Source organism: Eurytemora carolleeae, unplaced genomic scaffold, assembly GCF_000591075.1.
Source record: "Eurytemora carolleeae unplaced genomic scaffold, Eaff_2.0 scaffold353, whole genome shotgun sequence".
Classification (NCBI taxonomy): Eukaryota; Metazoa; Arthropoda; class Copepoda; order Calanoida; family Temoridae; genus Eurytemora; species Eurytemora carolleeae.
The window spans coordinates 13846-28532 of record NW_019396252.1 but is presented as its reverse complement, the minus strand read 5'-3'; the positions used below and the strand labels follow the sequence as shown (position 1 = coordinate 28532).

The following is a 14687-nucleotide window of genomic DNA, read 5'->3' as shown; positions in this document are numbered from 1 at the left end:
ACAAACATCTGGAAATCGGATGTGCCGTACATACAGCTGCACCCCATTTAAAAGTGAGTGTACATGTGAATACCAAACTTTGGAAGTCGATAAATTTTAATATTTAAAATAACTATTTTTTTTCGGTGGGAGGGGGGGGGCGGTTTCAGTTTATTGATTAAGGCTCCATTTTATTTTCTAGTAGGAATCCTGGATCTGACCTGACTGGCCAGGATCCAATTCATCAACATTCCTCTAAAAAAAAAATTTTCATATAAATTTGTTTTCTTTCTTTCGCTTAGTTCATCTCGTAGATAAAGAATTTATACAATATTTCTTGTTTAACGATTCCGATTTGGGGTTTGAGAGCAACAATGTTTTCCCTTCTTTTGAACAAAATTATGCCACAATTAAAATGTTAGAATGCAACCCTAGTTAGACAATCTAATTAATTGAAACTTTTTCTATTAAGAAGTTGCGGGTTTGCAACTCCGAAAACGAGAATTAGATTTGATTTCTAAACTCAAAATTACGTGTTACAATACTAAATAGATTTTGCAGTTTTTAAAATCTGAAAAAGGTAGATTTTGATGTTATATAAAATGTTGTATTTTGTTGAGAAATGAAAAATCTCAATACAATTTGTTGAGAAGTTGAAAAAATTACATTTCTCTTCATTGACGTGAAACAATTAGGAAGTAATACAAATATGTGGGGAAAATACATTGCCTCGACCCTATTATTCCCTAGTCCCTGTAGGCTGTAATAGTAATTTCGCTACTTGGATTTGGAACCGTGGATCTGCCGATCCGGACCCAGGAAGCCAAGATGTTGTGAATTTAACGCAACGAGGTTATTGTATAGAGTGATGATGTACGCTAATCCTTTTTTAATTGTATAGGCCATGAACTAGAGAGAAAGAGCGTACTGCATATTTGTTATTATAAGGAGATTCTGGCCTAACCTATAGTATATCAATATTAGTAAACAACGGATCAGGATCCTTACTAATTAAAACTGACTTGGGCCCAATTATTTTGAAAATTAACTTAAGGGTAGGTTTCTGAACGGGCAAAATTAAAAAATCCTAATTTATCTATTTATTATTTTAATTTTCATAACTTAAGCTTTAATAATGCAACGATATGAGGGGCATGCTATAATAATGATATTATTATCAATATCATGTTTAATATCTAAAGGCAAGGCATTTAAAAACTTCATTTTTACAAGTGCCAAAAAGATAAGTTTCTGAAATTTTACTTTAAATTATACTGCCTTATCATAATCTTAATTACAACGAAACCTGAAATAAGTTATTTACAATTTATTTATTGGCAAAGTTCTATGACACAGAAGATAATACAGTTCAAAAATAAACATTATATAAATAAGATAAAATTTAACATTTTTCAATCATTAAACATTTTAATACATTTCAATTTTTAACTGTTTGGTAAACATTTGGGTAAATCAGGCCGTGTCATGGATTTGACATAAAAATGCCCAATTTTATAAATAAAATTGAGGAAGAATCTCAGCCCAGGTAAAATGCACATTTACATCATTACAATGTTTTTTTAAGCATTTGGCAGTTTGCGAGAATTGTAACTATGAACCCAATTTTCTTGTTTTCCTAGGAAACATAAATATATCAGGTATGACAGTTATAACTCTAACAGTTCTAACACTCTACATTTGTTGTTAAACCTTGTCAACTACTTTTTAAAACAGTTGGCACAAATATTTATTCCTTAATATATACTTCAATAAATTCAAGAGAAAATACTCTCTTGGAAAATAATTGACAAAGCACATACTTGAACAATGGAATCTGATAAATTCCCAAACTGTTAAAATCGCCAAGAAGATATAAATATTAGCAAATCAATTAATGAATCAATAACTTATTCACAATAAAAGCAGACAGCATAAGATAAAATAAAAAAACGAGATTAGCGTTGTTTTACACGATAATTTATAGAATAAAAATATTGATGATTTTTCATGAAATGCAACAAAATTTTGGAACCTGAAAATTTTAATAAAAAACAAAAATCGGCAAACATTTTGTGTACACTTTTTTGTATATTGAAAAATGTGAAAGCTAGACTTTTTAAAAAAGATTAAACTAAAATCCGCGAAAATTGTTAATGCAAATCTGCCAAATCCTAAGAAATAAAATTTCAAAAATGTGGTAACTGTTTACAAATTCTCCCAATTATAAATTATATTTAGAGTGAAAATGTATTTGAAATAAAAAATTCCAATTTGCGATTTGTAAAACAACCCTGATCTCGTTTTTTTTCTTACTCTGTTTGCTAGTTTTCAATTATTAAAAAATTCAAGCATTTAACATTAATAACTCTATCAAATAGATTAAAATATTAGTTATCTTAAGCTTCCATCTGAAAAACCACAAAAACCTGAAGTAATCAAATTCCTAAATGACAAGGAACATAAGGAATTTAGGAATGTTTTAAATGTTTGGAATTTGCATTGAAAACTACTTTTTTTTACTTTTCCAATCATTAAATTCTATTTAACATTACTTTTTTACATCTCTTAAATATTGAAGATGGATTTGATTCCGAAAATTAGGATTAAGTTAAATTGATTAGCTTTCTGATTAATTTCTTCATTCCATATAATCACATAAAATAATACAACCATTTTGTGGCCATATTGATAACAATGGCAACTTTAGGCGCATTTTTGGCGCTTTTTTATGGCGCACTGTGAATTACTTGCTGTGAACTATGAAGCAAAAGGGCTTGTTATTGTCCATAATAGGATGTATTCGTGAACTCTGTCTCAACATACTGAACAAAATTTTGATTCTTGGAGATTAATATCATCGTTAGTGTTTTTTGTTTTTCATTGGAGGCCACAACATTTTATCATGCTCATGATTATATTTCATTGAAGACCCTTCATGTTTCATGGGGAGACATACATTTTAATAATTAAATATGGGACAATATATTTGAAGTTTTAAAACAAACATCGAAATGAGAATTTACATTGGAAGGTCTCCAATGAACGTGGTGGGTTTAGTAAAATACAACAGGTCTCCGATGAAATAAAATGAGGATTTTAGTTTATGATACAGTTTAACCCAATACTTAAAACAATACTGATAATGTAATGCTGCAGATGTTTAGTTGTTTTAAATGGAATTATTATATTTAGCTTTTTAAAACTGTTCCCGCATATTTAATGGCTATTTTTATTTTTGCAATCACTGAGATTTAGATTAGTATAAAACCCATTGATAATTGTCAAGATGACATTTGATAAATTCTTTCAATGTCTCCAAGTTCTGGGTTAAACTGTTGTAAAATGATAAGATTTATGATGTTGGTTCAAATCTTTTAATTTTTTAGTTAGTGTTAGAATTTCCTAAAATAAAATCAAATTGAATTTTAATGACCTCTAATGACCTCTAGTGACCTTTAATGACCTTTAATGACCTCAACAAATAGAAAATGTTTCAACTATGGTTTTATGCATATCAAACGAAAGGTAGGAACCCCGGAAATACAGTAGCAGCAACAAATCCAGTGTTTGACCTTCTAATGATCTCTAACGATCTCTAATGACTTAAAATGACCGCCTAAAATGAAAATATTTTATCTATGGCTATGCGGATATCAAACAAAAGCTAAAAACCCAGGGAATACAGTAGCAGCAACAAATCCAGTGTTTGACTTTCTAATGACCTCTAACGACCTAAAATGACCTCCAAAATGAAAATGTTTTTACATTGGCTATATGTCACTGTGATTTAAAGGTCTCACGCTCTCAAGCAAAAATCAATGAGAGTTTTGCTGATTACTTCTTAAAAACCAAAGCCAACAGCAAGTGATTTATAGTGCTAAAATTTACAAGAGCCACAGAAAAGTGTAAGTGATTTAGAGCGGTAAAATCTAAGCCCAAGGTGTTGCGACACATCAATAGTGACCCTGTGTCTTAAAAATTGATGAGACTGTTTGTAAGCAGGCTGAATCTGTGTGAATGAAAGCTAGAAACCCAGGGAATACAGTAGCAGCAACGAATCTAGTGTTTTACCTTCTGATGATCTCTAACGATCTCTAATGACTTAAAATGACCGCCTAAAATGAAAATGTTTTATCTATGGCTATGCGGATATCAAACAAAAGCTAAGAACCCAGGGAATACAGTAGCAGCAACATATCCAGTGTTTGACTTTCTAATGACCTCTAACGATCTCTAAGTGACCTAAAATGACCTCCAAAATGAAAATGTCTAAACTATGGCTTCGTACATATCAAACGAAAGCTAAGAACCGAGGCAATAAGGTAGCATCAAAGAAAGAAAAAGATGGGTGTTGTTGTTAAATGAATAGGGTCAAGAAATAATATTCTCCCCACCCCCTTCAAGATTCTCTTTTCTATTTTCTATGTTTCTTTTTCTAGGAGATTTTATGTTCACTGCAAGGTTGGGGGTCCCCTCACTCTCCTACAGTGGGGGGATGTGCTTGGTGGAGGAGGATGTCAACCCCCCCCCCCCAGCTCAATGGGGGAGGGTGTCACTACATTCTACCCCCCAATGCAGTGGGTGGGGGGAGGCCTACTTGAGTTAGTTTTGATTAGATCATAGTTAAATATTGATAAATGTGGAACTAACATCAATTTTTTTTTACTCTAAAGAGGTATGGTCCATCACCATCACCGAATTTTAAACATAGTTAAATCATTTTCAGTTTGTGGGTAAATATAGGTCATTATTTGTCATTAAAGGTCATTGAAGATATTAGAGATCATTAGAGGTTATTAGAAGGTCAATCACTGGATTTGTTGCTGCTACTGTATTACCTGGGTTCCTAGCTTTTGTTTTATATGCATAAAGCCATAGTTTTAACATGTTCATTTTGGAGGGTATATTAGGTTATTAAAGGTCATTAGAAGGTCAAACAGTGGATTCGTTGTTGCTACTGTATTCCCTGGGTTCCTAGCTTTTGTTTGATACACACAAAGTAAAAACATTTTCATTAAGGAGGTTTTTAGGTCATTAGAGTTCATTACAGGGTTTTTAGGTCATTAGAGTTCATTACAGGTCATTATAAGGTTAAACACTAGATTTGTTGCAACAACTGTGTACCCTGGGTTCCTAGCTATCGTTTGATAAGCATAAAGCCATAATTGAAACATTTTCTATTTGTTGAGGTCATTAAAGGTCATTAGAGGTCATTAGAAGGTCAAACTCTGGATTCATTGCTGCTACTGTATTCCCTGGGTTCCTAGCTTTTGTTTGATACACAAAAATCCATTGTAAAAATATTTTCATTTGAGAGGTCATTTTATGTCATTAGAGGTCATTAAAACTCCATTTTATTTTATTTTATTTTAGGAAATTTGAACACTATTTAGGCCTGCAGCCAAAAAATTAGAAGATTTGAACCAAAAATAAAGGCAGGTACCCCCCCTTCATCTCCATCATCCCCTATAATTTTAGCATTAATCAAAAACATACCTTTTACACAGAAGTTTCACGGCACAGCCTGCCCTATACATGGAACCATCTAATCAAAAAAGATATAAAGTAGAGCACAGAAATTGTTTCCATGTTATCTAAGGCCAGAGATTATATCAATACAATAAAGACAACTTTGTTATTTAAGTTGTGATTGTTAAAAAGCTTTCTTCGAATTATAAGTTTACAAATAATCAAAGAGAAGCGTTTTTAATTGAAATATTATCTTTGTTACTATGTTTATGTGTATCCAGAGCTGAGATCTTTTGAATGGTGGATATCGGGATTTATGCTTAATCTTCTCTTTTTCTTAATATCCAGATTAAATAATGCTTGTTTTGCTCTTGTTATTAATCTCCAGATTAATTAACCGATCAGGATTAAGGATATCCCATTCTACAGTTTCCAGCTCAGAGCTGAAAACTTTAGAATGGTGGATATCAGGCTTAATCTTCTCTTTTTCTTAATCTCCAGATTAAATATTGCTTGTTTAACTCATGACTTTAATCTTCAGATTAATTATCCGACGGGATATCTGGATATTTCATTCTAAAGTTTTCAGCTCTGGATGTCTAAAAAGCTTGATATAATCAAAATTTAAAGCGAAAGTTGTCATCACTGTAGGAAAGGTGGCTTAACCCGGAGACAGAAGGTTGTCTTCTGCTGTGTTTGTCAAGGGTAAAGTTCGAAACTTAAACTTATATGATATAAATTATTGTCGCAAGAATTCCAGCTTTTAAATATTCATTTCCATTTGTTTGCCAACATTTGTTCTCTTTACAACAAGGACTAAAAACTATTGGAAACTTTCCTCTGGTGGGATATCCACAAAAAATCTTAACAAATATTTGTTTTAGGCCCCGTTTTCATAAGGATTGACACCCCTAAACCCTTCCTTGAAGTCAAGTAAGGTCCCAAAACAGATTAGGCCTGATCGGTTCAGCCTTTCAAATCAACAAAACAATTAAGAAAAATGTGTTTAAAAAATATAGATAATTGGCCTTTCAATAGAACCAAACAGAAATAGACCTCAAAGTGAAATTAAATTAAGAATTTGTATTTCAAACCAATAAAACTCCTTTCCTAACCATTATCTGCAATTAAGTTTCTATATTTATCAGTGTTTAGGATCAGAATCCACTGGATCCACAACATTTTAATTATTTTGATCGGGATCCACAAAAATATGTGATCTTCGCATCGGACTCAAAGTGAAAAAATATTAATAAAATATGGTTGTCCTCAAAACACAAATTGTCAAATAATGAAAGATCTTCAAGACCTTCCTAATTGAAAGACTTTTAAAATTCTAAAAAGTGTATATGGAAAAAAGTTAAGCTTTATGAGAGCTTGATCTGAATTTTTTCTATCAGACAGATCCAGAATCTAGATTCTTTTTACCAGATGGATCCAGAATCTGGATCCTTTTTAACCAGATGGTATCAGAATCCAGACCCTATTTACCAGACATATCCAGAATCCTTATCCTTTTTTGCCAGACATATCCAGAATCCTTATCCTTTTATACCAGACCTATTATTCAGAATCCAGATTCTTTTTTTTTAAAAAGACTGATCTAGAATCCGGATCCTATTTACCAGACATATCCAGAATCCGGATCCTTTTCTACTAGATGGATCCAAAATCCTTGTTAAAATGAAATGTAACTTGGCAGTCATATTTTTTTTTCAAAATTCGTGAAACATTATGGAAGATTCATGAATATGAAGAAAATGGAGAACAAGAAAAACAGAAATATTTGAAGCTGCCATCATCTAATTGTTTGTAGAATTTTGTTAAAATTGAAATAAAAAAATAAAAAAATATGTTAAAAATATTTACCTAGGAGGTGAACAGGAGTGATCTGTTAGAGATTTCATGCTGAGATCCTCACAACTAACAGATTTGACAATTTTACCCCTGGACGCAATATTAATTATAAAGAAAAATCAAAAATGGATATTTAAAAAACTAATGATTAGAAAATGATTTACAAAACCATGATTAAGAAAATTATACCGGAAAAAAATGTAATCCTTACACCAGATAACAACTTTATACATTAAAAATCTAGCTACAATTAGTTAGTTAAAGTAAAGAACCTGTAAAATGAATTTTGCAATTATTGTTTGTTTTTTTAAACTTATTATTTATTTCTTGAATGACTTTTTTGAAAGAAAACAACTTAATATTTAAGAATTATTTTCATTCAATCTTCCAATTACAAAATATGGGTGTATATTTTTCAGAATGACCATCTGGAAATAGTTTTTGATGATTATGGGGAAAAAAATTTAAAAGGCAAATTTTTCATTCTTTTTGATACTTTTTATCTATAACATTAATTTTCCTAAATTAAGTGAATAATGATTTTTATGGGGTGGGGGAATGGTTTTTGAGAAAACATACACCCCATCCCTACAATAAACTTATGGGAATTTCTAACATTTTAGTTCCACGGCACTTTTCCAATGATTTTACAGATTCTTAATTATAGCCCTCCCACCTGAATACACCTCTTTAATATCAATATTTACAGCTTCTTTATAAATATTTAATTGTTAAATACCATCACCTCTTTACTTTTACGTTTATAAATAAATATGAAATATAGGATTAATACAAATTTTTTAAGGTAACAAATAAATGTATGATGATTTCAACAATTTCTTTAAGATAAGAGATGGTAAAAAAATACTTTTAAAAGAAAAATCAGATGACTCACAACAATGAATCATAATTTCTTTAATTGACTCATAATTTCTTTGAAGGACTCATTTAAAATCTTAAGCACACTCAAGTGTTATTTAGAAAAATAGAAAACTGATATTATCGGGAAGAAAACAGAAACTATAGGGAAGAAACAGATACTAAAGGTAAGAAAACTGATACTATAGGGAGGAAAACAGATACTATAGGGAAGAAAACAGATACTATAGGGAAGAAAACAGATACTATAGGCAAGAAACAGATACTATAGGGAAGGAACAGAAACTATAGGGAAGAAAACACTGCTTAGGATCCTGATCTGTTAGTTCCACAACATATTGACTTCCTGGATTTAAATCCAAGGGGCAAAATATAAACCAAAAACTACAATGAAAAATCTTTTGCTTTCAAAACTTAAATCAGAGCTGTGGAAATACAGAGATTTGAAAAAAATGTTCTTATCTCTGAATGGTTCAGCAAAAAAAGGGGAAAATAGATACAGTAAAGAAATGTTCATGACCTGGATTTGGATCTAGATCTATTTTATTTCAGTGGGAATCCAGGATCCAGGATCCACATCAAAATTAAAGGGATCCAAAGCACTGATATAGAGCAGAAAACTTGATACAGAGGGGACAAATACAGAAACTACAGGGATGATAACTGATGAAAGTTGTTGGTACATTTCATAGAAGAAATCATAGACAATACATTTCATAGACAGAAAGAGTTATTAAAATGTGTAAATTCATGGTTATACAATTGACTAACTATATATTTTCGTTTTAAGCTAAAATATGAAAAATATGACAAGTAAAAATGACATATTGCAGAAAAAACAGCAAGGCTAAAATCAAGATAATTGACTTTGTCTATGAAAAATTTTCTGTCTTTTTCCTAACTATAAAATTGCTTATCTATATATTGTCCCAACTCTTACAACTATAGATAGAGAAGAAAACTGATAATACTCAATAATCTGATAGTTTAGGGAAGAAAACTGATAATACTCAATAATCTGATAGTTTAGGGAAGAAAACTAATACCGGAGTGAAGAAAACTGATATAGATTTGATGATTTTTTTTAAATATTCAAAGACTCAATATTCAATATTCATTCCATACATAAGTACTAAAAAAAATTAAATAATCTAATACTAGAGTAAAGTGTGCATCTATTATAATTTTTAGCTTTTTAATTTTTCTTTTTAAATAAAATCCGTTAACATTACAATAACATGACTTAGTTAAATTTGTACGATTAATTCATTAGCAGCAAGTAATTACAACACATATTGGTGGACACATTTTTTTCAAATATGAATTATGGGATTTATTAGAGTTTTGATCAACAGGTGTCATGTGCTCTATTGTAATAATTGTGCAAGTAATTGTTATAACCTGTGCACAAATATGATAAAATATCTTTAATCAACAGGTATCATGTGCTCCATTGTAATAATGGTGCAAATAATTGTAATAACTTGTAGCACAAATATGATAAAATATATTTAATCAACAACTGAACTAAAACTATGCGATCTGAAGAAATGTTTAAGAAAACAATATTATAAATTTGTTAACAAAGTGCAAAGATAGAAAGATATGTCGTTTCAAATATCTGAATAAAAATCAAAAAATAATATAAACATGCAAAGCCATCTGAAATCTAGACTACAATATCTAATACAACGCACATAGCACGTTTTCTCTCAACGGGCTTAGAAAGCTCTGCTGAGACCCTTCTGCTGAGAGATTCGGATACTCACTGGTTTTTCAAATAAATAAAATTTTAGCCCAATAATAAAAATCCATTTCTGATTTTTTGAACACCGACTGCCCTGCACCCTACTCCATGCATAGAAAATTCTTTAAGCTAAATTTGTTCACTACTATGAAGTTAAAAATTTAAAGAAGTTTTAAGAAAAAAATACAGGTTGGGGGTTGAAAAACTCCCACCAATTGTGATAGTGTTAAAAGCTATGTCTAAACCAATCATGAATTAGAAATCAAGGTTTACAATTTTGAAAACTGCTTATTGACTTGCGCATTTCTACTGCAGAAAGACATGTCGAATTATCTGAATTTAATACTTTTAAACTTTCAATCTTCCACATTATTGATCAGATAAGGATTTATGGGTACCGTTGTGAATCGGACATTGCCCTCTTTGTATGGAGGGTCACTTGAAATTACGCTTATAGTCCCTTTAACCCTTTAACCAATCAAAGAAAACACATTTAACCTTATGTACATATTCTACAATGTATTAAATACGTAAAAAAATAATTGTAAAAATAANAAAAAAATCGAATCCTATATTCACGATACAATTGGATTGCCAGTAGATTTTTGGTAAACTTAAATATATAAAAATCCCCAACAAAATTATTGTACTAAAAAGCATTTTATTGAGTGAATTTGTTGACATTTCTAACTACAATTATATATTCATGCTTTTTCGTACAAACCCCTCAATTTTTAAACGGAAGACAGAAGCAAAATTATTTCATGCATCAAAATTAGAAGTAAATATTTACAAAGGACAGAGGACAGAGGAAACAAAAATGTTTAATTTAACAAATAAAAAAATTTTATTTAAATATATTTTCATAAAATCTCATTTAAATAAAAAAATGTTTAGACGAAGAAAAACTTTAAAATGTTCAAGATATAATTAAACCTAATGGCAGGGTGAATATTTTCATAAAAAATCAATCTTTTGAAATTTTTTACCCTCAGAAGTTAGGCATGGTTAGGTGGACCGCGAACTATTTTTCATATGTTTTATATGCTGAATTTCGTAAAATAAATGAATTTGTGGGTAAAAAGTATAAAAAAGGGTGAAAAAACTTGCCTTTCCATACTTTATTTGTTTGTTTTTTACCCGCCATCTCCAAACATTTCTTAAAAAACCCCTGCCTTATCTCTAAAAAATATAAACCCCTGCCTTGTCTCTAAAAAAAGTCTAAAATTGAACTACAGAGGTTCAACAAGGGGGTTCAGAGATATGAAAAAGAGGAGAAAATACGTGACAAAAACAGAGAAAACAGAGAAACAACATGGTTTTGCAAATGAAAGATTCAGAATTCTAGTTTTTCTCTTTTTATAAGTTTAGCTTGTAGAAAAATTACCTTCTTGTTCGTATACTGGGATATGAGCGCATTACCAGATAACAAATCACATCTTTAACAAAACTTAATTTTAGGAATTTTTAGGAAAAGTTTTGAATTCATTAGTTTAAATAAACAGTGATTGAGTATGAGCATAAACATTAAACATTTATATTTTCTATGTTTTTAAGAAATATCTCCCATTGCTGCCCAAAGGAATGGAACAAAATGACTGATTTTTTTAAGGAAATCCATGGTTGGATAATGGACATCCTGGACTGACATAACTAAATAAAAATTCTATAAAGTTTGAAATTTTGATTTTCCCAAAGTGTTTTTAAAAATCCGCGGGCAACGGCAGGGACTTCAGCGAGTAACTTATAAATCTAGTAGTGCTCTATAAAAAAATTAATTTACCTGACACTGTGACAATTCCGACAACCTTTTCTTCTTCATTCACAACAACAAGTCTGAAATTATTGTAATATCTATATAAAGTTGTAATCTCTACCTGTTTGTTTGTCTGTCTGTTTGTTTTTCAGATCATAACTCAGAAACCCCTGGACCGATTTGCCTCAAATTTTGACTTGGGAATGTTCTTAACTAGAATTGAGTTGACTTTTACAGTTAAGCTTCCCGGTAAAATCGTTCAAGTGCGGGTAAAAGGCGGGAGTAACTATGAGCAACAGGGACAACGCCGGGATCCCAAGCTAGTATTTTATAAAACTATTGTATTCAATATCTCTCCTGGTCACGTCGTAATAAATTTCATTTTAGACGTGTTATAAAGAAATCATCGTGCTATGATTTGTTCCCGGATTTCTCCGAAAAACGCCGAATATTTCAAAATAATTTTTCAATTTACATGAGAAAAAAAAGGAAATTACTTCCGCTTTAAAATGAATATGATCATATCTAGAAATAACCATTGCATTAAACATTTGATAAATCTACCAGCTACCTATAACACTATTATTCTGGCACAACAAGTTTCTGGATTGTCTGTCCATAAACTGTACAGCACTGCAAACCAAAATAATCTAGTGTTATAAATAGTTAAAAGTGGTTTCTTGCCCAATTCCCAATGGTTCCTTTAAATCGGTATCTAAGCATAATTGATAAAGATTTCGTCGTTTTAACATTATACTCATAAACTTAAAACACTTTTTAATTTAAGGATCTTGAAAAAATATTCCTTTCCATATATCTTCATTTTAGTTATCCCTCCCCTGATGAAAGCTCCCTTCAAACTCTAACTGGGTGCAATTACTGGATATTGATTAAATTAATCTGTAAATTAACAATAATCGAGTTCAAGCATTGATCTCGATATCCCCAAGAGTTCCCAGCTCTTCCAAATTTAAAACATAATCTCAATGTTTTACACTACGACCCCCAACCCTCCGAAAATAAATTTCTTCACCTCGCCACATCAGTTTTTACCAATCTCTCAATTACAGTTAACACAGTATCTGAAGCTAAAACAAACTCATTAAAAATTATGAAACAAACTCATTAAATAATGGAAAAAACTCGTTAAATAATGAAAACAAACTCACTAAATAATGAAATAAACTCATTTGAAATAATAAAAAAATCATGGAATAATGAAACAAACTCATTTGAAAAAATGAAACAAAATCATGTGAAATATTGAAACTAACTCATGTGAAATAATGAAACTAACTCATGTGAAATAATGAAACAAAATAACATAAAATATGGTCTGCGTTTTATGTGTTTACCACAGATATGAATATTAAATAATTTCTTTTAGAATTAGAAAATTTTTATTTGAATGATTTGAAAAACAGAATCAGATATTCAGCAAATAGAATCCGAGAGATTCAAGTCTCAGGACAGTCCTCATTTTCATCATTTTCAACTTTTAAAACTGATTACGAGAAAACATTTAATTGTGTCTGTGTAGCTTTATAAAATAATATACAAAAATAAGCGGATTTTTTATTTTTTTTTCGTGGATTTTCAGAACTATACGGAAATCTAAATTTTTGGGAAATAAATTTGTGTAATTTTGTGCATCCATAAACTTTTCCTTTGGTCAGGTGAGTTGACTCGAAAAAAATTGTACCCGATCGGTTCAGCCGTTATGACGTTTATTGGATACAAAGGGACAGACAAGAAAAGTATATAAAAATAGAATAGCGTCTAATTTAAGATCACAATCTAGCGGAAAATGAATATTCAAGGCTTATATTGATTGTTAAATTTACCTTTACAACTGTGAACTCCATCAAACCATTCAGTTTTATGTTGGTTTGCTTCGGCCAGGGTTACATCTAAATAATAAAAAGTAAATAAGTTTTAAGGAACTGTCAACATATCTTCAAGGCCCCCTATTTGAAGATGTATGTCCAGGGGTGTATATTTCTCAGAATAACCCCCCCCCATGGGGAAAAATTGAAAATCAAAATGCAACTTTTTTCATTCTTTTTGATAATTTTTACCCAAGAATTTATTCATTTTCACCATTAAATCTTTTATTTTTCCTAATTCAGCGAATAGAACCCTAAAGAAATGCATAAGGGGAGGGGGAAGAAAAATAGAAAAAAAAGGATTGAGATATGTTTCTGTTTCTTTCTAAATTAACTATAAAATTTCAAACTGTAGTTGCTCTGTAAAAGTGACTTGTGAATCCAAGCAACAGAGACAAGAAGTAATTAAAAAACAAATTTATGTATTTCAAATTTGAAAAACAAAGATATCATTCTCTTTCAGTTTTAATAGTTAACAAGGTTTAAGGCAAGGGCGTATGTTATCTTAGAAAAATAAACCCTCTCCCTCCATCTCTTTGAACATCATTTTACCCCAGAAGTAGCGCTGAACGGAATTTTTTTAATTGGAAAATAAATGATTTTTAAGATTGATAATAATTAATAAAAATAATTAATTAAAATTAATAAACTTTTAACATTCACTTTAGAGTAAACTAGTTTGGGAACCCAACCTTGCTTCACTTTAGTGTAAACTAGTTTGGGAACCCAACTTTGCTTCATGTTTTCCTTATCAAAGTCAACTCACTAAACTTTAAAGATTTAAACCAATCTTAAATCATTCCCGTGGTTCTACCGACTTCCCCGATCAAAACTTGAGGCCAGTCGGTCCAGGGGTTCCTGAGTTATGATCGGACATCCAAACCGACAAACAGAGATTACTACTTAATATTTAGTTCGATTAACCATTTCGACTTTTAACTATTCATCTTGTAAATGCGCGAATTTTTCTCATAAAAATGTGCAATTCATCACTTTCTCTCCCTTGGGCTGACACAAATATATTTAAACTGTTCTCTGGGAGAAAAAGTTAAAGAGTAGGGATGAACAAGGCTAATAATGTTGCTTAGAATGGGATAAAAATACTTGAAATTAA

The 14687-nt window shown here is 30.6% G+C and overlaps 1 protein-coding gene across 1 annotated transcript; it reads right to left on the bottom strand.

Annotated features, from left to right (window-relative positions):
* Window positions 1-1291: 1291 nt before the first annotated feature.
* Window positions 1292-14314, bottom strand: LOC111699408 (5'-AMP-activated protein kinase subunit gamma-2). The gene is made up of 8 exons (XM_023470084.1): window positions 14266-14314; window positions 13532-13597; window positions 12721-12775; window positions 11715-11767; window positions 11319-11370; window positions 7318-7395; window positions 5476-5524; window positions 1292-2801 (listed from the first exon to the last, which is right to left on the bottom strand). The coding sequence occupies exons 1-7, from the start codon at window positions 14312-14314 to the stop codon at window positions 5509-5511; spliced, it is 369 nt and encodes a 122-aa protein (XP_023325852.1). The 3' UTR covers window positions 1292-2801; window positions 5476-5508.
* Between the last annotated feature and the right edge of the window lie 373 nt (window positions 14315-14687).

What these genes read in the sequence shown, in the direction of transcription:
- LOC111699408 (XM_023470084.1), bottom strand. Translation starts at nt 14,314, where the DNA reads ATGAAGCAAAGTTGGGTTCCCAAACTAGTTTACACTAAAGTGAAGCAA. An exon ending in TGGAGTTCACAGTTGTAAAG is followed by an intron (nt 12,776 to 13,531) that starts GTAAATTTAACA and finishes AGTTTGTTTTAG; the next exon opens with CTTCAGATACTGTGTTAACT. An exon ending in GTAAAAACTGATGTGGCGAG is followed by an intron (nt 11,768 to 12,720) that starts GTGAAGAAATTT and finishes CAATAATTTCAG; the next exon opens with ACTTGTTGTTGTGAATGAAG.